Source organism: Melanotaenia boesemani, chromosome 1 (assembly GCF_017639745.1).
Source record: "Melanotaenia boesemani isolate fMelBoe1 chromosome 1, fMelBoe1.pri, whole genome shotgun sequence".
Classification (NCBI taxonomy): domain Eukaryota; kingdom Metazoa; phylum Chordata; class Actinopteri; order Atheriniformes; family Melanotaeniidae; genus Melanotaenia; species Melanotaenia boesemani.
This window is the reverse complement of record NC_055682.1, coordinates 38206719-38228227: the sequence shown is the minus strand read 5'-3', so window position 1 is coordinate 38228227 and position 21509 is coordinate 38206719. Positions and strand designations below refer to the sequence as shown.

Below are 21509 nucleotides of genomic sequence, written 5' to 3'. Positions count from 1 at the left end.
AGTTGTCACACAGGGAAAAAAAGGTGCAACAATAATCGTTTTATAATCACATCGCGGCCGTTTGAAACATAATTGAATCAAATCATAATGTGCCTAAAGATTCCCGCCCCTGGTTTAGCTTGGAAAGTTACATAGTGTTACTTTAAAGAGATGTAGTTAGTTAAGTTAGTAAAGTTTATTTACATAGCACTTTTCACAGGTCAAAAGCCAAAAAAAGCGCTTTACAGTTTTCAAACATGAGAGCAAAGAATAAAGGCAACGACACAAACGTACATAAGAACACATGAGATGAGACAGAATGGAGATAAGAGCGAACATAAAATTTAACATAGACCAAAACGATATAAGAACGTCAGACCAAGCCCTGATCTAATTAAAAGCCTGTAAAGGGATCTTTAGCTGCTTTTTATCTTAACAGCATCAATGCAGCATAGAGACACCAGCAAAGCGATCCACAATCGGGTGGCCACAGCTTTAAAAGCCCGGTCCCCTCCACACTTGAAATGGGCTTTGTGGAACCACAGGCTGTCTTTGACCAGCTGACCTCAGGCTCGAGAAGGGGTGTGTATTTCTAAGAGATCAGCAATATACGCTGGGGCTGTAAATGTGAGAACTAAAACTTTATGATGTTAAAAGCAGCCGGTGCAGAGAGACCAAGGCAGAAGTTACATGATGTCTGGTTCTTGTGTTAGTTAAAAGCCAGGCAGCAGCCTTCTGAAGGATCTGAAGACGGTGAAGCTCCGTGTTAAAACAAGAAAAACATGCTGTTACAATAGTCTCAATAGGATCAAAGGAAAACATCTCTAGCTCTGTTTTAGACCAAAGTCTTCGTAGTTTGGAGATATTTTTCAGTTGACCCGTAAGTTCAAAAGTACATTTTTAAAACATTTACCTCTGGTAGATTAATCTTTTTCAGTCTTAATTATTTCCTCCGGAATGAATCGGCTTCTTTATTATTTCCATACACGCATCAGTGAAACAGTCTAGAAAAAACATGCGTGTTGATTTGTGGCTTTTGTGCTGATCAGTTTGAACATATGTTTGAGACATTGCTGAAAAACACACGGCATCTCTGAGAGTATTTGTCTCCGTCTAGTTTACGCCTCATGTTGTTTATGTTTCTAGATCACATAATGATTTGTTGTATTGTTGCTGAGTGGTCCGTTAGGGTCTGAATAATGTTTCCTTTTCATAGTTGATGGTAAAAGAGGACGAGCGAGATCCACATGGTGGAACTCTGTTCTCTCTCTTTTTTCTTTCCTGGTGTTTCACATGATCACAGTATGGAGCTAAATGAGTTGATGTAAATGAGGATCATAGATAATAAACAACAAGCTGGGGGGCACATTTCTAATTGGCCTTCCTTCTCCTTTCTTCAGAAACTGCTTAAAGAAATAAAATTATTCAAAAATGGTCACATTATGGAGCCTGCTGTTTCCCAGGCTTTTAGATGTTTACAACTGGAACATACCGAGAGATTTATGATAAAAAATCATGTCACAGTCCAATGACAAAGCCTATGTTCAGTGGTTATCTGCAGTATCATTGTTCAGCATGAAGCACCTCCTCTGTGTCACCAACAATTGAACACAAGTATGTCCTCTGAGTTTTTGTTAGTAAACAGATCTGTTGACAGTAAAAACACATGGAAGCTTTCATCTTTTATAAGCTTTTTTATAAAGCAGCAAAGATGGCCGGACATTTTATAAGGAGGTTATCCAAGAATCTGACGGCGTCTGCAAGATTCATTCATTTATGGATGGAAAGTCTATCCTGCTTTAGACATTTAGCTAAAAAATTCCAAACACATTACTGCTTATCTCGAGAGACAACATAGCTTTTAGATAACTTACACATCTACTTATTCAGTTTCTGCTGAAATGACCTGCAAACATGTCATAAACAGGTCATCATCAAACTGGGATGATGGGTTTTCCATCGCTTCTCAGGACTGATTTTAAAGCCTGCTGAATCAACCTCACAGGTTGAGTACAGCTGAACATTAGAGTCTTTGTGGTGGTAGAAGGGGTAGCTGTCAAATATGATGTAATTTTACCCTCCTCTCGAGTTCCAGGAACAAATTGGTTTGAGCTGAGATAAGCAGATTTTTCTATGGGAAAAAATGTAAATGAGGCCAGTTTTCTGTGTGTAATTTTGCTTCTGTTACTGGGACAGTTTGTAGATGTCAGGCAGTTAACTAAAGCATGAAAGTTAGTCACTTGCTGCATAGTTTGCTAATGTTATTCCAGTGTAGGTAATTATGAAAATGATTCTTTCTTCCCAGAAACCACAATCTGATAATTAAGCAAGATATATTCCATTGACACATAACTGAGATTACTTTTAAAAATTCCTTTTATTTATTTATTTATTTATTTATTTATTTAATATTTTTATTACAAGTACCTTAAATTTAGAAATGTTCCAATTCTGTTTTTTTTCCTGTCCGGTACTGAAACTGATGCCTGGGGTTTAGGTATCTGCAGATACCGAGTACAGATCTGATGCCTGTGTTATTTTATTTATTAGTTACTATCATTCAATGGCCTAGCATAGGTTAAACTATAAAACATCAATTAACACATAAAAACAATGAATGCCAGAGAGCTTTTTAAATTATTGAATAGATAAACTCAAATTAAAGAATTTCTATTAAAAAAAATCTTGGAATTGGGCTTAGGGTGAAAGTTTTCTACAATGAACAGGGGCTTGCTATTATATCAAAGAAATGTGTGAGGACATTATTGAAAGAAGAGAGGAAAAGAAAGACAAAGGGAAAGAGCGAGAGAAAAGACGAGTCAACGGCGCTGACTTTTGCTGACTGGAGAGAGCTCAGAGAAGAGACAGGATAAAGATGGATGCTGAATTAGCCGTCGTTAGGGGGCGCCTCAGTGAGGAAAAAAACTATTTTCAAGTTCAGTCGTGCTAAGAGTTTCAGCTTGAAAAAGGGGAAAATCCCACTTCCTTTTACTTTTTTATTAACATTGATGACACTTTTGTCTTGGCTCTCCATGTTTACCTATTCAGTTATTTTAAATTAGACGTTGATTGTCAAAATTAAAATAAGCAATTCATTAAAATAGTTAATTTACTTTAAGCTTATTAAACTAATGCATATGCAAATGGATATTTAAGAGGCTGAAGGCTCAGCACAGTGGAGTTTAGATTTCACTGCTTAAAAGTTGGACTTTCACAGTTTGGTGGGAACTGTGTTTTTATTTAGTTATTTTTTATTAAGCCATGAAATTAGAGCTTAATCAAAAAGCAGTCTGATGAATCACAAGCAACAACCTTGGCAGCGATGCTTCACTTCATATTGATTTACATTTTGATGCGGTATCCAAATCACCGAATAAACTTTCCTTTCTGGACTATGACTCGAGTCACACTTTAGGCGATTTGACTATGACTCGAGTCACACTTTAGGCGATTTGACTATGACTCGAGTCACACTTTAGGCGATTTGACTATGACTCGAGTCAGAGTCCAGAAGGGAAAGTTTATTCGGTGATTAGAATACTGCATCAAAATGTAAATCAATGAAGTGGACTCTGACTCAAGTCACATTTTAGGCGAATCAACAATGACTTGACTCACACTTTAGGCGATTCGACTCGGACACTCAGGCAACTCTGAAGTAATTTCCAGTGACTTCAGACTCGACTCGGACTTGTGATTTGAGACTTATGAACAATCTTTTGTTTTTAGTGTTTTTTTTTCTGATCTTTTCTCTGTATGATTTCCTGTCTGTGTTGTCTGCTGTCATTTCCACAGACGTAACACTGACATGATGTCACAGAAACACACGATCAGTCAAAGCTGTGGCAGCAACAGTGCACACGTCTGCTTCTACAGCACTGCTGTAACTTTTGGGTGTAAAGAACTTAATAAGAGATAAATGTTAGAGCAGGAAACTGCAACGTATGTAGTATTAAATTCCAGGACTCCGGATCCACCACATTCACATTAAAACACACCTGGAGAGGCTAGTTACTGTAATGAAAGCTAATGTTAGCATCAATGTTAGCATCGAGCTTAGAGTAACACCAGTGTAAACGTTAGCTGGATACTAGCTTACTACTAAAATAATGTTAACTCCATCAGATTGGCTCCACTGAATGTGTTCAGAAGAACTGAACAGTTTCCACAAACTGTGACTTTGCCATAATGACATTAAACTGGGACCAAACTGGGATCAGACCCACAAAAAACAACATGATTTTACTGGGTCTTTTTATTAGAAAAGTACAGCTGTTGCTGATTTAGGAATGTAAGGAATTTATTGGACATTATTTATGTAACTGAATCAGAACTCGTATTTTCATCCACCATCTCCCTTAAAAATGAATTATAATATTATATTTATAAATGATTGGTATGTTGGTAAACAACATTTATTTAGTGTTTTTCATAAAAGCCATATTTTTTATTCATTTAAAAAAAGGTTACCATTTCCTATTTTAATCATAAACAACTGAATATAGAAACACAGCAAACAAATCAAATAAATAAAGGCCAAAGTATTAATGAAAAGCACTTTATCCCAGAGGGACGATGTAATGTAAAATTGTAGTAGGTTGTCTTTAACATTATATCACTTCTGATTCAGCAGGAGTTGACTCTTCTTGTTCACTACAAAGAATCAGTTGTCAGAGCTGGCTCGTTCCTGAACAGTATGTTTCTTCAACGAGTGGTTCAGCATTATGAAATCTATCTACTTTTTCTTTCAGTTTGTAACAGACAGCTGGTGGGTGCCCAGAGGGGTTGGGCCTGTGTCATATACCTCATGGCTTCGAGAATTTTGTTTTGGTTTGGTCAGTTCATACTCCACGAGAAGCTTCGTCCGCGACGAGGGGGATTACTGTGGGGGGATGTCTCTGTTTTATGTGGAGTAAACAATTACCCCGGTGATTTTACATTTAACTAGAAACTGTCTGTGGCAGGGCGGGGTTGTGCACACAGCGATCTCTGTGTCTTTATTTACCATGTGTTGTATTTATTTTCATACCACCTCGATCAGCTGTAAACTAAAACTATCCGTTCAGCCTTGCATCATCAGAAATGTGGAAGTGACAACTTTCTGCTTCACGCTTTTCCACGTTAACCACGCCCACCTCAAATGTTTGACACAATAGCCCTACGACAGGAAATTTCTGCTGGGCTGATGTGTTGAGAACAAGCCAGAAGATGTCCTCTACCATGTCTGCCAGAACAAAATGATTCATTTTGTTCTCATGGCCTCGAGGACAAGAAAAAAGTTCTCTTCTTGTGGAGTATGTAACTGGCTTTATGGTGCACATGCTCAGTAAATGCCACATTATCCATTTAGGAAAGAACAAAAAGAAAAAAAAAGTTGGATTTTTTACAAGGCAAAGAACATGGTGTGTTGAGGTTGCAGGCTTTGGCCTTACCTCGAACTGCTTGCTGTTGCTTCCTCTGCCAGTTGGGATGAATTTAATTTCCTGTCCACAGAGATCCACTGTTTCTCACTTTTTCTCTTCCTCTTCCTGTCAGACACACACAGCCTGGAAAGTGTCAAACACAATGGAAAAGATGGTGAAAAGTGTTGGAAAGTCATTTGTAAATGGTGTTGGCACTCTGTGGCTGCTGGTGCCCGAAGCAGCTGTGAAGCTTTTGGTGCATCGTCTGTCTGAGTGAAAGCTGACGTTTTAACAGAGAGGGGCATGCTTCTGATAATCTCACATTCTTCTCCCCACCGTGTTGTTGAGGTAATGTCCGACAACGCTCATTATCACTGCTGTTGAAGCAGCTGGCTCAGTCTGTCCTCTTAAATTCATCAGGTGTGAGGTCACGTCCGTGTCGGCCCCAGTGCCCTGCAAAATCTCTAACAAATGTTCCCCACGTTTTCCGAATGATGTTCCAACATGTTCTCTCAGTGCTCCCCACCCCCATCTCATCTTATTCTTTTCCTGTACGCACGTGTGTTTTTATAGACAGGAGGTCACCAGTAGTCAACTTCTTTTTTTTCCTCTCCCTCCCTCTGGCTGCTCCAGTTATTCGCAGCCGGTCCTGTTGTTCAGACTTTCTGTGGCGCGGTCGGTCTTTTTATCTGCTTTCTCTCTCATTACTGTAGTAGATGATTTGTTCAGAAGGCTGATCGGATTCGTGGAAGTCTGGGGCTGTTTCATATTTTTACTTTGGAAGATATGAAGCAGGGGGAAGTCTAAGCACTGCCAGTCCTGGATGGGACCTGTCCTTGGATTCTTTAAGCACCACATCACAAAGATTGGAGTTACTCAAAGATTTATGACGAGGAAATGCTAACAGAGAGAAATGAGGAGAGGACTGGTGCTGTCTGAGGCGTGAACCAGCTTTCAGGGTGAACATGAGGCCTTCCCTCTTTGACCTTAATATAAACTGGGGATTAGTCATCTTCTCATAATTCCTGGTGAAAGGCCAAGGCTTGTTTTGCCTCGAGCAAACTCAAAAGAGGATTGAGAAGGAAACCGGCTGCTCATTCCCTCGGCGATAGCTTTTGCATTTTTCCTTTGGCAAGGAACTTGAAGTGATTAAAAAAGCTTTTAATTTATTTGGAGTGACTTCAAGAAGAGAAAAAGAAGAAACTGCACCTACACTGACATTTATGTCACTAATGGGTTTGAATCCCTCCTGTAGATTAACCCAGGAGGATACTGTTTACCTGCCTAGACTCAGCTCATCAAAGGATTCAAGAATTTCCAGATAATCCCTGTTTTCCCAGGCGATGGAGTTTCGTAAGAGAGGGAAGCTGAGCCAGCTACGGGATAATTTGAGTCTTTCACACGATGGATCAGCTCAGGGGAGATGCAGGAGCAATACCATGTTGGGGTCTAATGCGTTGCACGAGGGGGCTGGAGGGGGAGTTTCTCTGCTTGGACAATCCGGTTCTTTTTCCGGTTCAAACATTCTACGACGGTGGCCGTGGCAACAGAGTGCTTCCATGGTAGCAGGTCTGTTGCTAGCGGGGCTGCTGGCTGTGACTCAGGCCTGGTGTGTCAACACCATCCATGAGAATCTGCTGTGGTTCTCTCAGCTCACGGTTAGACTTTTTTATTTTACCATCATCAGTACTACACTTTGAATATTGAACAAAACACGTTGTAGATGAGCTGCATTGTCACTCAGTTCAAAGGGTTCAGTCAGTAACATGTTACCCCCCCAGATGTTCAATCTCAGTGCACAGTAGGAGTTCCTGCTGCTTTTCACTACCTGCAAGCCAACCTGTTTCTGTTGGTGCATCACTGTTCTGGTTGCAGTTTTCTATTGTTGGGTGAGAGCTGTGCTGTTAAGGATAAATATTCTTAGTAATTGATTATGTTGATTCCAGGTCTGCTTTATTATTTAGATACTTAAAAAGTCTTAGTTAGTTGAAGAGCTCAATGAAATCAGTAATTACAGAAAACTTCAAAACAACAGACACACCAGACAACATTTATGTTTGGTGAATATATATTGTCTCCCAGAAGGTAGTAATACACACTCAGAGTGACGTGGGATTTCAGGATTCTTTGAGCCTGAATCTGCATAGCTTATTTATAGATATCTGTTTCTGGTCACTTTGGAAGCGGGTAAAACGTGACCACCAAGCTAAGAGGAACAAACCAGGCAGCTGTCCCGTACCTTATGAAGATATCATGAGGTATGGGATATAACCGTATAAAAGTAGAGCTTACAGTACACCATACAATCTTAGTCTCTGTAGAGTGGAGTCTTTGGGCCAGTTTTGCATATAGGTGGTGTATATTCACATTGCACCTTGCTCCATTGCTTTATTGGCTGTTTGGTTGTGAGATGTGAATTTTGTATTATCAAATATAGTTTCTTTAGTTTTTGTTTGTATTTAAAATAGACTGTACTTTGTACACCATGACCTGAACATAGCGGTCTGTCTGTAGTAGAAGGAGAGGCAGTCATCTCTTTCCAGTTAAAATTGTTGTTGTGCCGTCAGACAACTTTAAAATTAAGTTGTTAGAGTTGCAGCTACAGTAATTTCTGTATAAAGTGAACAAAAAAGAAGATCTTACAGCACCTTGTGGAACTCTAGTACTGACATTCTTTGACATCAATAGAGGAATTCTAATACATAAAACATGGATAAAATAAGCTGCATATAATGTATGTAAGCATATTTCTTCTTATGGTCTGTGCTGTTGAACTATAAGCAGTATGCGGTATAAAAGTCGTTGGTGTATAAAAGTGTTTAAGCACTTTTCTCTGCTCTGGTAGAATAGTGCCACTGGAGTCAGGAATCAGTCCCAGGATCAGGAGATGTCTTCAAAGAACCATCAACACTAGTACTAATAATGTTCACAGAGCATTTTGGTGGAGAAATGCTGGGAGTTTGGTGAAATCTTTAAACTTATATGATGAACGTCATCCCACCTCTGTTGGTGCCATGAGATAAATAAATGAGTCAGTGCAGCACATTCTGTCCTCGCAGGATGATTCGGCTTCATGGTGGGTTTGTGGCTTTTTCAGCTTTAACAGTTTAAGTGAAATAACAGTGTGGTTTGGTCCTTTCCATTAGTCATGTAGTTGACTTGGTCTATCAGCTTTTTTTTCTTGGAAATAACTTGGTCTCATTTTTATGGTCCTTCTTGTGAGCTTATGTCATTTCTGAAAAAAAAAAACACCCCCCAAACTGTGTTGTGGTAGTACTCGAAAATATGCCTTAACTTTAGACAAGTACCAGATTTTCTGATCCTTCAGACCAGTAAAGCTGGAAAACAGTTTTGATTTTAGTTTAATAATGAAACTGATAGATCAAATGATTTTCTTTTGTCTCTTTATGTTGAGCGCAGCTTCAAAGCTGTTTCAAACGGTGTATGATGGATAGTTGATTGACTTAATGCACTGCAGCTGCTATGTTTCTCTGTCTTCCTTCTCAGCCGTGGAGCAGTAATCATGCACGGCAAACGGGATGTCTCGGGGGAAAATGTCCCCAAAGCTGAGTTACCTTTCTGATTGTAACTGTTGAGGCTTATTAGCTGCTTTGCTGCTGTACCTCTTGTTTCTGTCATGTCTTGCCAGGGTATCTGTTTTCCATATTACACAGAACAGTGGTGCTCGCTTTCAAACCACCAAATTCCCCCTTTTGCTTTCAGGAAGTGGAGCGGGAAATCTCATTCCGGACGGAGTGTGGACTGTACTACTCTTACTACAAGCAAATGCTGCAGGCACCATCCATACAGGAAGGTAGGTTGTTAACCTGGAGGGGCTCTTTGTTGCATCATCCTTCAAGACTTTCTTTGGTACCATCAGAGGTAAAAATACATAATTAAACATGCAACAACAAAAGAGTCCATGCAAACTGTCAGCTTGGTGTCCTCAGCGAAGACAGTGTTGTTAGAAAATTTAACATGGCTACCAGGGGACTCCAACTTTGGACTACTCCAAAGATGACTTACAGCATGCTCTCAGCAACACATTTTATACATTTTACAGATTGCCTCTCAGTCATTATCCATATACATTGATGGATATTTTAAAAAAATGGAAAATGCTGAATATAATTGAATTTATTAATTTTCTCAACAAACCCTTTGTTTCTGTTGGCCTCTTATCCTCTTCTGAAACTCTGGAGGAGACCTGGGGCCTCATTTATAAAGCTAGCGTAGGAACAAAAACAGGCGTATGCAAAATATAGTCAACTTTTGGGATTTATGATCCATTGGCGGGAGAATGTTCCTACCTCCATGCAAAGTCTGACCATGGCGTACGCACAGAATCTGGTAAAATGGGAAACTGTGACACCAACGGTGCAGAATAAAATCAGTGAAATGATGAGGTGGAGGTGTTGTCTGCTGCCAACATTTACCAGTCAGTAAAAGAAAATATGAAAAGTAAGCTTTGGCCATTTATTCTGAGATCCAGCAGAGTGGGACAGACTGAAGCATCTAGAAGTGATGCAACACTTATTATACACACAAAAGGTGGATTTGCTTTATTTATTTATTTATTTATTTATTGTTAAACAATCCTTTTGTAATTGTTGTCCCAATTTCTGTCAAGACAGTCTCCTTTTCCTGCATCTCCTTGGCCACATTAATAGCAGTGATGGTGTCCCTCTGCACCTGCAAGACTTCCTCTGAGGACACGGCTGCTGCGGTGCTGGGTGGAGACTCTGGCCTCACTCTCTCCAATCACAGCTGCAGCACTGCCGACTCACCTGGAGCACCCAGGAACTATAAAGAAATATAATTTAACACTAAATAAACTACCAATCTCAGATGTATCTGTACATATTTATTTTATACATTAAAACAAAAGACTACATTACCGGCATCATTACTGTCATTTAGCAGACACTTTTCTCCAAAACGATTTACTGTGGGCTGCAGCGTCCTGCCTGAGGCCCCAACTAGAAGATGTTACTGTTCATCACTGTGGGATTCAAACGGCAGACGGATTCCCTACCGACTGAGATATCCAGCCGCAACATCTGATGCCTCTGGCGTGTCTTGCCTTCTGACACTGCGATGACAACATCTGGCAGCATCGTTTTGCATTTGTCAACGTGGTCCATCAGGATCTCTACCTCACACCCCAAAAAATCCGCTGTTTTCCTCTTATTCTTTCCCGAGCCATCGTGTAAATGATGTTTTTTAAATCTAAAAGTTGAAGAGCGCAGCATTTCCTTTTTGCGCCGCAGACGCCACCTGTAGTTTGCTTTGCTACACACAGTTTTATAAATAAGGCCCCTCGTCTCTATCACTTCAGGTATCGGCATCGGTCAAAATTCATTCAACTCTCATCCAGTTTTTTTTCTTCATTTGGCTCAAGAACCATGAAAAACTCGTAAACTTAAACAAACCCACATATGAGCAGATTCCACCATATACAGTGCCTTGAAAAAGTATTCTTACCCCTTGAACGTTTTCACATTTTGTGACCTTACAATCAAAAACTTGAATATATTTTGTCGAGATTTTATATGATAGACCAACACAAAGTAGCCCATATTGTGAAGTGGGACAAAAATTTGCATGACTTTCAAAATTTTAAATTAATAGAAATCTGAAAAGTGTTTGTATTCAACTCCCTGTATTCTATTACCCCTGAATACAATGCAGTGCAGTCAACTAACTTTAGAAGTCACCTAATTAGTAAATTGAGTCCACCTGTGTGTAATTTACTCAGTTTAAATACACCTGTTCTGTGAAGGCCTTGGTGGTTTGTTAGAGAACAGCATCATAAAGACCAAGGAACTCACCAGACAGGTCAGGGATAGAATTGTGGTAAAATTTAAAGTAGGGTTAGGTTATAAAAAGAAATATCCCAAGCTTTGAACATTTCAAGGAGCACCGTTCAGTCCATCATCCAAAAATGGAAAAAGTATGGCAACTGCAAACCTACCAAGACATGGCCATCCTCCTAAACTGACAGAGTGAGCAAGGAGAGCTTTTTTCAGACTTTTATTTGCTTAAAATTTAAAACTGTATCATTTCTGTTTCACTTTACAATTATTTTCCACTGTGTGTTGGTCAATCACATAAATGTTTTGTTTTATTGAGATTTTAAGTTTGTGGTTGTAATGTGGCAAAATGTGAAAAAGTTCAAGGGGTATGAATACGTTTTCAAGGCACTGTACCATGTTTTATAGTTTATTCCAGTTTCATTGTCAAATTACATGGTTCCATCCATGATTGCAGAAATCATAAGCTCTGTTTCCACCAACGGGTCTGGGTTGGTACAGGACGGTCTGGTGCAGTTTGGATGGTATGCCTTGAAGTTGGCCTTAACCTTAACACCAGTATGCAGCATATTGGTTGATGCCACGTAATCGTGTGATGTCTCAGCGGTGCGACACCTTTCTAGAATTATAATGAAGAAGAACCCAACACAGAAACAAAGGAGAATGGTGGACATCCAGCAGTTTGTGGCCTTTGTTGTCATATAAAAACAAAAAATCCACAGTATATTTAAATATGGAGCTGTTTACTGCTTTGTTCTTATTGTAGAGTCACACTGGAAGTGATGTTTGTTTCCACCAATAAACAGATGGTAGTGTGTCAAGCCTGTTGGGGTCGGATCGGTAAGATTGGGACCCAAATGGAAGGTCCATCTTCCCTAATGGCACGGCCATATTCCAAGATGAAAATACCAGGATTCATGGGGGCTCAGATTGTTAAAGAGAGGTTCGGGGAGCAGGAGACGTCATTGTCACACATGGATTGGCCGCCACAGAGTCCAGACCTGAACCCCACTGAGATGTTTTAATCTCTAGGATATGCTGGAGAAGATTTGACTAGAATGCATTTTATAGCTTGCAAGTTTTCTTTCACAATGACAGAAATTTTACCGGTTGAAGTTCTCATTATTAACATATATCTCAGATTCTCATGTAGATAATTTTCTTTTGTGTGTGTGAGCACATGCACTCCCAGAAGTATCAACATCAAGCATGCCTCTTTAAAACTTTTTGCAAATAGCTTTAATATATAACGTGTTGTGAAAGGTAATATTTGATTTTGCACAAATGTCTCACATTTCACATCATTTCTTTGGTTTTATTCTGTGCCGTTGGTGTCGCAGTTTCCCATTTCTCCAGATTTTGTGCATACGGCAGGGTCAGAGGTGCTGTGGAGGTAGGAACATTCTCCCGTCGGTTTTTAAAAATGCCAAAAGTTGACTATAATTGGTGTACACCAGTTTTTGTACGTACGCCAGCTTTATATATGAGGCCCCCGGTGACTTCAGGATCATTTCAGCACTGATAAGCAGTTCTGCTGCTAATTATTTACTGAAGCTGAAGTTTTATATGTAACAGCAAAGATTTGGAAAAAAGAAGTTATTTAAAAGTGTGACGTGATGTCTTTTATCCAAAGAATGTCTTTTGTTAGCTTTTGAATAAAGACTTTTTAAGCCATAGAAGTTAACTTGCTGAAGATAAAATCTGGTACAAAGTATCAGCTTCATAAAAGTACATTTATGGATCAAAGCCAAGTTACAGCACAGTTATAATAAAATAAAGTAACAGTCTGACCTTTTTCCTTGTCAAACTTTAATACCAGAATTAACACACTGACTTTTGCCAGACGTAAAATATTCTGGCTTCGTTTTATTTCTATACCTAAAATGACAGATATTTATAGACGTGTATCCTTTTTACAGGATCCTTATTTTAAAAAGGGTCAGATGGATTCAGTTAGTCATCCATGGACAACTTAAACTTAGAATAACTTCATTAAATGACTGGAGACAGCAGGTGGTTTCTAGTTTTGACTTCATTTCCCAACAGACCAAACGAGTCGCTGCAGATTCCAATGATGGATACACTGAGGAGGAGAAATAGTTGGATAATTTTTCTCATCAGTATTATGTTAGATTCCCTGTTGGAAACTGGCCTAATTTTTAATTCTGGCAGATAATAAATGTGCTGTTTGTCTTATCAGTGGAGGAACTGGCTGACCTCCCTTACTTTCTCCCTCTCGGTTCACTCTGTTCCTGTCACAGCACAAACTGGGGAGTAATAAAGGAAAGGGTGGAAAAATGAAGTGTCTGAAAGGAAGGGAATAAATGACAAAATAAAAAAGACTGATAGGAGAGAGGAAAAGTGAGGTGGGAGAGAGATGAATGGAGAGAGGTATCACTGGTGGAAAATAAAGAGGAGAGATGTAAGAGGGTGTAAATCAGAAGACAGGCAAAGGGAAGCTAAAATATACCAGTGTTTGAAAGATATTTATTTATTTTTTCATTAATTTGGCATGTTCAGTCAGATTTTTAAGATTTAGATTTTATTTTTTAAACTAATTTTATTTATACTCATTTAATTTGGCATATTAAGATTTTTAAGATTTCATTTTATCGTTTTTTATGTTTTTTTATATATATATTATATATATATATATATATATATATATATATATATATATATATATATATATATATATAAATTTTTTTTTTTTTTTTTTTTTTTTTTTTTTTTTTTTTAAATACAAATTGTTTACAACTGAGAACAAGTCAGTGATTTGAGTTTTATTTCAGCTTATTAAATGAAAAGTACTGAGTGACAGCAGGACAGTAATTGTTTTGCAAATGAACAAATAAGATAAAAATGAAAATCATTGCAAGTATGATAACAGCTGTTAAGTCCATAAAGGATATTAATAAAAATTAATAATATGCTTCATGGACTCAACAGCTGCAATTCACAGTTTATATCTAGTGTGTCAGAGTAAAAGGACGAGGTTAAACCTGTAGCAAAGTCAAAGCACAGGACAACGATAGGAAGCTAACGACCAGGACAGTAGGAGCTCGTTATACTCAGAGGAGAGGAGGAGACGTAGCGGCCGGCAGGCAACACAACAGATCAATCCCTAAATCCTGTTCTCGACTCTTTACTGGCGTTTCTCAGTCAAACTTATCGGGTTTGCTGTGGGAAGCTGATCTCTTCTGATGTGGCAGAGAAGTCCTGGTACTTGAACATATTTAGTGGTAGTGGGGTGACTTTACTCAGCTGGGAGGTGTGGAGATGAACTCAGTGACTGTCTAATGAGGAACAAAGCAGGTAAAAGCTGAGCTTACTCAGCTGAAACATTATAGTGGAAAATAAGACAATACCACATTTATGTGATGTGATATGAATTCTGTATCTAATATAAATGCATCTGTACTAATTAATAATTGTTCTTTTGTTGGAATCTGATGATCATTTGTCATAATTAAGGAGAAATGTAAAAATTAAAAATTTTCTTTAAGGTCAAAAAGTTGCATAGTGCTACTTTAAGGTTTATGCAGAAGAACTTTCTCAAGGAGGATTTTCTGCTTCCGCTAACTTTTCATTCACCCCCTCAGAAGTTGTTCTTTAGAAACAACCAAACATAGCTGTGTTTAGATTTTAGAAATATAAGATGTATGAGGGTTTGTTGGAATGCACTGCTGGGTGGAGACATTTGTTGCACTTTTGGCCATTAAAGGATGGAGAATAAACTGTGATGTTAGCAGCTGGATGCACCGTGCACTGTAAATGAGCCCTAACAAGAGGAAAACACTTTCCTTTTCAGATGTCACACAGCCAGAGATGATTATTAGATCAGAAATAACAGCGAAAGAAAAACTACTTTTTTATTACAGAGTGTGTTTGTGTGTTTGTAGGCCTGTCAGAGTTGATCCACGACAACTTGACAGAATCCAAGAGGACCATTAATCTGCTGCAGCGGATGAACATCTACCAAGAGGTTTTTCTCAGCGTTCTCTACAGATTGTTGCCTGTTCAGGTAACACAACACTCACTTTATGCTGCGTCCATTTTACCCAGTGAACCTCACTGGCCTAAGCTGATGTTATGCGTGAGACAAGCGGCCAGTGTTTTAGGTGCTGTGGCATTTAAAAGTTTTTGGTCATACTGGAATAAAAGGTTTCTGTATCGACTTAACCGAGCGTCATTTATTAAGCTTCGTCAGCTTTCTCGCTGTCAGACGTGAATGCCGTGGAGTTAAATATCAGCCCGTAATTTAAAAATGTCACCGTGTTCCCGACTCAGCTGTTGTCACTTATGTCAACAATGAGTGTTTATTCATATCTCCTAATGAATGTGTTTTTATTGTGTGTGTGTGTGTGTGTGTGTGTGTGTGTGTGTGTGGTCCAGTCATATCTGGAGCCAGTGTATTTCTACATTTACACAGTGTTCTCGCTCCAAGCTGTGTATGTGATCGGTCTGTACCTCACAGCGTGGCTCCTGTCTGGGTCCTGGCTCGCCGGCACGCTCGCTGGAGTCTGGTACATCCTCAACCGGTGAGTTTTTATTTGTTCATGTCTCTACGAGGATGGATAATGTTCCCACTGATGGGGGGGCAGGTATGTTGACGCAGCCATTGCTTAAGAGCTGGAAATGCCGGTATATTTTGGAAAAGAAAAACGCTACATGGTCATGTTACCTTTGGTCTGCTTGCACACACACCTGTCTCTACCACTAAGACTGGTGACAAGCAATACTGTTTATTGAGCACCGGTGTGTAGCCCCGCCCACAAACAAATTAGGTCAATTAAGAACAGATACAATACACAATAACAACAACAAGGTACCTTTACCTGGGTACCGGTCAGCATTCAGTGTTAGTCATAATTTAATCATCTGAATCATTTAAGTTAGGGATGAGCGATATGTAGGGCTGGGCATCATCACTAATTTCCTGAAATCAGTTTGATTCTGTTCATTTACAGCTAATTGTGTAACACCACCTATTTTTCTTGAATATTAAAGACATTCTCATAGGTATTTTAAAAAAACATAAAAACACTGTACTTACTGTAATAATCTGATTTGACGCATCTACAAGAATTTTGAATACAAGAACAATAGTGTTTCCCAGAGAGCAGCTATGTCATGCTGCCATGTATATCAGATTATTTGATAAAAGGACAAAGTGCAAACATGTACTAGAGTAAATGTGACTTTAAATGACCGTACCGGATTTATTTTAAACTACGTGCGTGTTGACATCACTTCCTGTTATGGAACATGGAAGCTCTCGTTAGCATTAGCTGCTAATGTGAGTAGTAATATGCTGTCAAAGACTTTACAGGTGAAAGTAATCCACACTGGTGAATGAAAACACATGAACGTGACATCATCTCAGCAAGAGAAGCTGATTTTAGGCGACACAGGAAACCATTTGTGTGTATATATGCTAAGATCTCGCTGAGCCTCGGTAAGTCGCATGAGGGTCATGTTACCGGAAATGAGATATATATATATATATATATATATATATATATATATATATATATATATATATATATATATATATATATATATATATATATATATATATATATATATCTCTATCCATTTTCTGCCGCTTATCCGGAGTTGGGTCGCGGGGGCAGCTGCCTAAGCAGGGAAACCCAGACGACCCTCTCCCCGACCACATTCACCAGCTCATGGAGGGATCCCGAGGTGTTTCCAGGCCAGCTGAGAGATTTAGTCCGTCCAGCGTGTCCTAGGTCTTCCCCGGGGCCTCTTTCCGGTGGGACATGCCTGGAACACCTCACCATGGATGCGTCCAGGAGGCATACTAACCAGATGCCCGAGCCACCTCATCTGGCTCCTCTCGATGGGGAGGAGCAGCGGCTGAGCCCCTCCCGAATCACCGAGCTTCTCACCCTTTCTCTAAGGGAGAGTCCGGCCACCCTGTGGAGAAAACTCATTTCGGCCGCTTGTATTCGCGATCTCGTTCTTTCGGGAAACTACCCACAGCTCATGACCATAGGTTCAGCTCCCTCTTCACCACGACAGACCGATGCAGAGTCCACATCACTGCAGACGCCACATTGTCGATCTCCCGCACCATCCTTCCCTCAATCGTGAACAAGACCCCGAGATACGTGAATTCCTCCACTTGGGGCAGGACCCTATTGCAGACCTGGAGAGAGCACTCCACCCTTTTTCTGGTTGAGGACCATGGTCTCGGACTTGGAGATGCTGATTCTCATCTCATACGCTTCACACTCGGCTGTGAATCGCTCCAGTGAGAACTGAAGATCACGGCCCGATGAAGCCAACAGAACCACATCATCCGCAAAGAGCAGAGACCCAATCCTGAGGCCACCGAACCAGATCCCCTCAACACCTCGGCTGCGCCTAGAAATTCTATCCATAAAGGTTATGAACAAAATCGGTGACAGAGGGCAGCCTTGCCGGAGTCCAACTCGCACTGGAAACGATTCTGATTTACTGCCGGCAATGCGGACCAAGCTTTGACACCGGTCGTACAGGGACCAGACAGCTCGTAAAAGCGAGTCCAGCACTCCATACTCCCGGAGTACCCCCCACAAGAGTCCCCGGGGGACAGAGTCGAATTCCTTCTCCAAGTCCACAAAACACATTGAAATTGGTTGAGAAAACTCCCATGCCCCCTCAAAGACCCCGAAGAGGGTGTAGAGCTGGTCCACTGTTCCACGACCGGGACGAAAACCACACTGCTCCTCCTCAATCTGAGGTTCGACTATCAGACGGACCCCTCCTCTCAGGCACCCCTGAATAGACCTTACCGGGGAGGCTGAGGAGTGTGATCCCCCTGTAGTTGGAGCACACCCTCCGGTCCCCCTTTTTGAAGAGGGGGACCACCACCCCAGTCTGCCAGTCCAGGGGAACCGTCCTCGATGTCCACGCGATGTTGCAGAGGTGTGTCAGTCAAGACAGCCCTACAGCATCCAGAGCTTTAAGGAACTCTGGGCGGACCTCATCCACCCTCGGGGCCTTGCCACCGAGGAGCTTTTTAACCACCTCAGCGACCTCAGCCTCAGAGTTAGGAGAGCCAGAACCAGCTACCCTGGACTCTGCTTCCTCATCGGAAGACGTGTTGGTGGGAATGGGAATGTCTTCGAAGTATTCCCTCCACCGCCTCACAACGTCCCGAGTCGAGGTCAGCAGCCCCCCATCCCCACCCTACACAGTGTTGACGGAGCACTGCTTTCCCCTCCTGAGCCGCTGGATGGTGGACCAGAATCTCCTCGAAGCCATCCGGAAGTCATTCTCCATGGCCTCTCCAAACTCCTCCCATGCCCCTAGTTTTTGCCTTAGTGACCCCCGAAGCTGCGCTCTGCTTAGCCCGCCGATACCCATCAGCTGCCTCTGGAGTCCCACAGGCCAAAAAGGCCCGATAGGACTCCTCCTTCAGCTTGACAGCATCCCTTACTGCCGGTGTCCACCAACAAGTTCAGGGGTTACTGTCACGACAGGCACCAACGACCTTAAGGCCACAGCTGCGGCTGGCCACTTTGACAATAGAGGCACGGAACACAGCTCATTCGGACTCAATGTCCCCCGCCTCAAATGGGACATGGTTGAAGCTCTGCCGGAGATCGGAGCTGAAACTCTTTCTGACAGGGGACTCTGCCAGACGTTCCCAGCAGACCCTCACAACACGCTTGGGTCTGCCAGGCCTGACCGCCATCCTCCCCCACCTTCTGAGCCAACTCACCACCAGGTGGTGATCAGTTGACAGCTCAGCCCCTCTCTTCACCCGAGTGTCCAGGACATGCGGCCGCAAGTCCGACGACACGACTACAAAGTCGATCATCGAACTGTGGCCTAGAGTGTCCTGGTGCCAAGTGCACATGTGGACACTCTTATGTCTGGACAAGGTGTTTGTTATGGACAGTCCATGATGAGCACAGAAGTCCAATAACAAAGCACCACTCGGATTTAGATTAGGGGGGGCCGTTCTTCCCAATCACGCCCCTCCAGGTCTCGCTGTCATTGCCCATGTGAGCATTGAAGTCCCCCAGCAGAATGAGGGAGTCCCTGGAAGGAGTGCTCTCCAACACCCCCTCCAAGGACTCCAAAAGGGTGGGTACTCTGAAACGCTGTTTGGTGCATAAGCAGTCAGGACACGTCCCCCCACCCGAAGACGGGGGGGGGCTACCTTTTTGTCCACCGGGGTAAACCCCAATGTACAGGCGCCAAGTCGGGGGGCAATGAGCATGCCCACAACTGCTCGGCGCCTCTCACCGGGAGCAACTCCAGAATGGAAGAGGGTCCAGCCCCTCTCAAGGACAGTGGCTCCAGAGCCCAAGCCGTGCGTCGAGGTGAGTCCAACTATATCTAGCCAGAACTGCTCAACCTCGCACACCAGCTCAGGCTCCTTCCCCACCAGAGAGGTGACATTCCACGTCCCTAGAGCTAGCTTTTGCAGCCGAGGATCAGACCGCCAGGGTCCCTGCCTCTGGCAGCCGCCCAGTTCACAGTGCACCCGACCCCCATGGCCCCTCCTGCAGGTGGTGAGCCCACGGGAGGAGAGGCCCATGTCACCCTTTCGGGCCAATATTATTAGTGGACTAAATTAACACCAGCACTAGGGCTGAGCTATAAATCGATTTTATAAATTAATTAGAATTTGCTGTTAATAAAATTTGTTTTTGTAGTAAATCTGGATTTATTTTCCCTTTTACTATGTGCTGCCTATGCTCTCCTTGGGATCTGAAGTTAGGCCCTCCCACCCGGCTCACAAACCACAAATATGCACGCAAACAAAACAGCTAACAGGAAAACTGTGTTATCTGTTTCTAGGAGCTGCTTTAGTTTTGCGACCTCATCATTGGTTATAATGGAGTCAGACGGTTTAACCTGATGTCAACAAAGTTGTACAAACAAAGTTTTAAGTGGTATGATTTTGCCGTTATATTTTTAATGATTCTTTGTTTGCAAATCACAACTTTTAATTCAGTGATGAATCATTTTGATATTTATGTAGTTTTATTTAATTTGGCAAAAATCGTGCATCAGCGATTTAAATACACAAAAAAGTAACCACCGACATTCAGGACCAAATCACCAAGATGTTTGTTTACTTCTGCGAAGTAAAGTCCTCCCACTTTGCTTCTGGTCAAACTGGCGTGAACGTGTGCCAGTTTGCCAGAAAGCACCATGATTCTGATACTCCAGAACGAAACCAGAACGGTGTCTAAAATCTCTAACTCTACACAATCCAGCGAGCTGTCATTAGCAGCTGGTATTTAGCTGCACATTGAACTGCAGTGAGAAATGCTTCTCTCTACCAAATGCAGAAGCCAACAGCAGCCCTCAAACTCCCACTAAGAGACGTCCAACATCAGGGAATCTTTTTATTTCATCCCACATGGTGCGAGAATCCTGGTGGAAAGAGATGATGAATGCGGCCGCGTTGCAGATAGCTGAGGACATTCAGCTGATTATACAGAGGAAAAATTTGGCTTTGTTCACATGAGAAGTGTTAGGTTGTTTTTAATACAGCAAGATTAAAATGTTTGGTATCTATTTAAATCAGAAATAAGATTTGTTGTGAAAAATTGAAGATTTAATTTCGCCATCTCTTTCACCATAATTAGTTCCTGGACTCAGTTACACGTCTTCATCCAAAGAGCTGTTATTACTGGTTCTGGTCTGGTGACAGAACAAGGTCTGAGTTAGTTTTTTAAAGAACCATCCTGAAAGTTACTTCAGAGCGTTTTGTAAAGATGTTTCTTCCTGTACATGATTGAACTTCTTTTGGTGTTTGCTGAATTTCTTTCAGGGACAACGGTGCAGGGAGGCGGTTTCTCTGTTAGGAGTTCTTGTTTTGCTTTTGCTGCAAATGAGGTCACAATATCACCATTCTGGTTTATGACATCAGTTTGAAACGACAGTCTCTTTGAAGTCCTAGCCAAAGTTTTCAAACTCATGTTCGGTATCCATGCTTGGCTGCAAATTGCTGTTTAAAACACTGATATCAGACTTTTGCCCTAAAAAATTTAACCAAACATCTTAAATATAAAACAAATTTAAACATCACTGAAGTAAAACTTATTTGCAAAACACATTATCATCATACAAAATATGTTAAAATCATATTTTAAAATTTGTGCCGCTTAGACTTCAATGATAACAAATCCTGAAATCTTTTTTTGTTCATTTGTGTACATTTATTCTTATCTGTAAAGTTCTTTTTTCTTGGGAGTTTTAGCTTTTAATTTTTTATAAGAAATGCTTGTTAAAAAAAGTTGAAAATTGTAAACAATTGTTTAGTTAATAAAAAAGATTAAGATTC

General features: G+C 41.1%; 1 protein-coding gene across 3 annotated transcripts in view; it reads left to right on the top strand.

The window, feature by feature from the left end:
• The window catches only part of dpy19l3 (dpy-19 like C-mannosyltransferase 3), a 66185-nt gene that overhangs the window by 7373 nt on the left and 37303 nt on the right, over nt 1-21509 (top strand). For all 3 annotated transcript variants that reach the window (XM_041973424.1, XM_041973585.1, XM_041973497.1), the window contains exons 4-6: nt 9105-9195; nt 15097-15218; nt 15590-15735. In XM_041973424.1, the coding sequence (XP_041829358.1) occupies nt 9105-9195; nt 15097-15218; nt 15590-15735 (359 nt within the window). The remainder of the gene's footprint in view (nt 1-9104; nt 9196-15096; nt 15219-15589; nt 15736-21509) is intronic.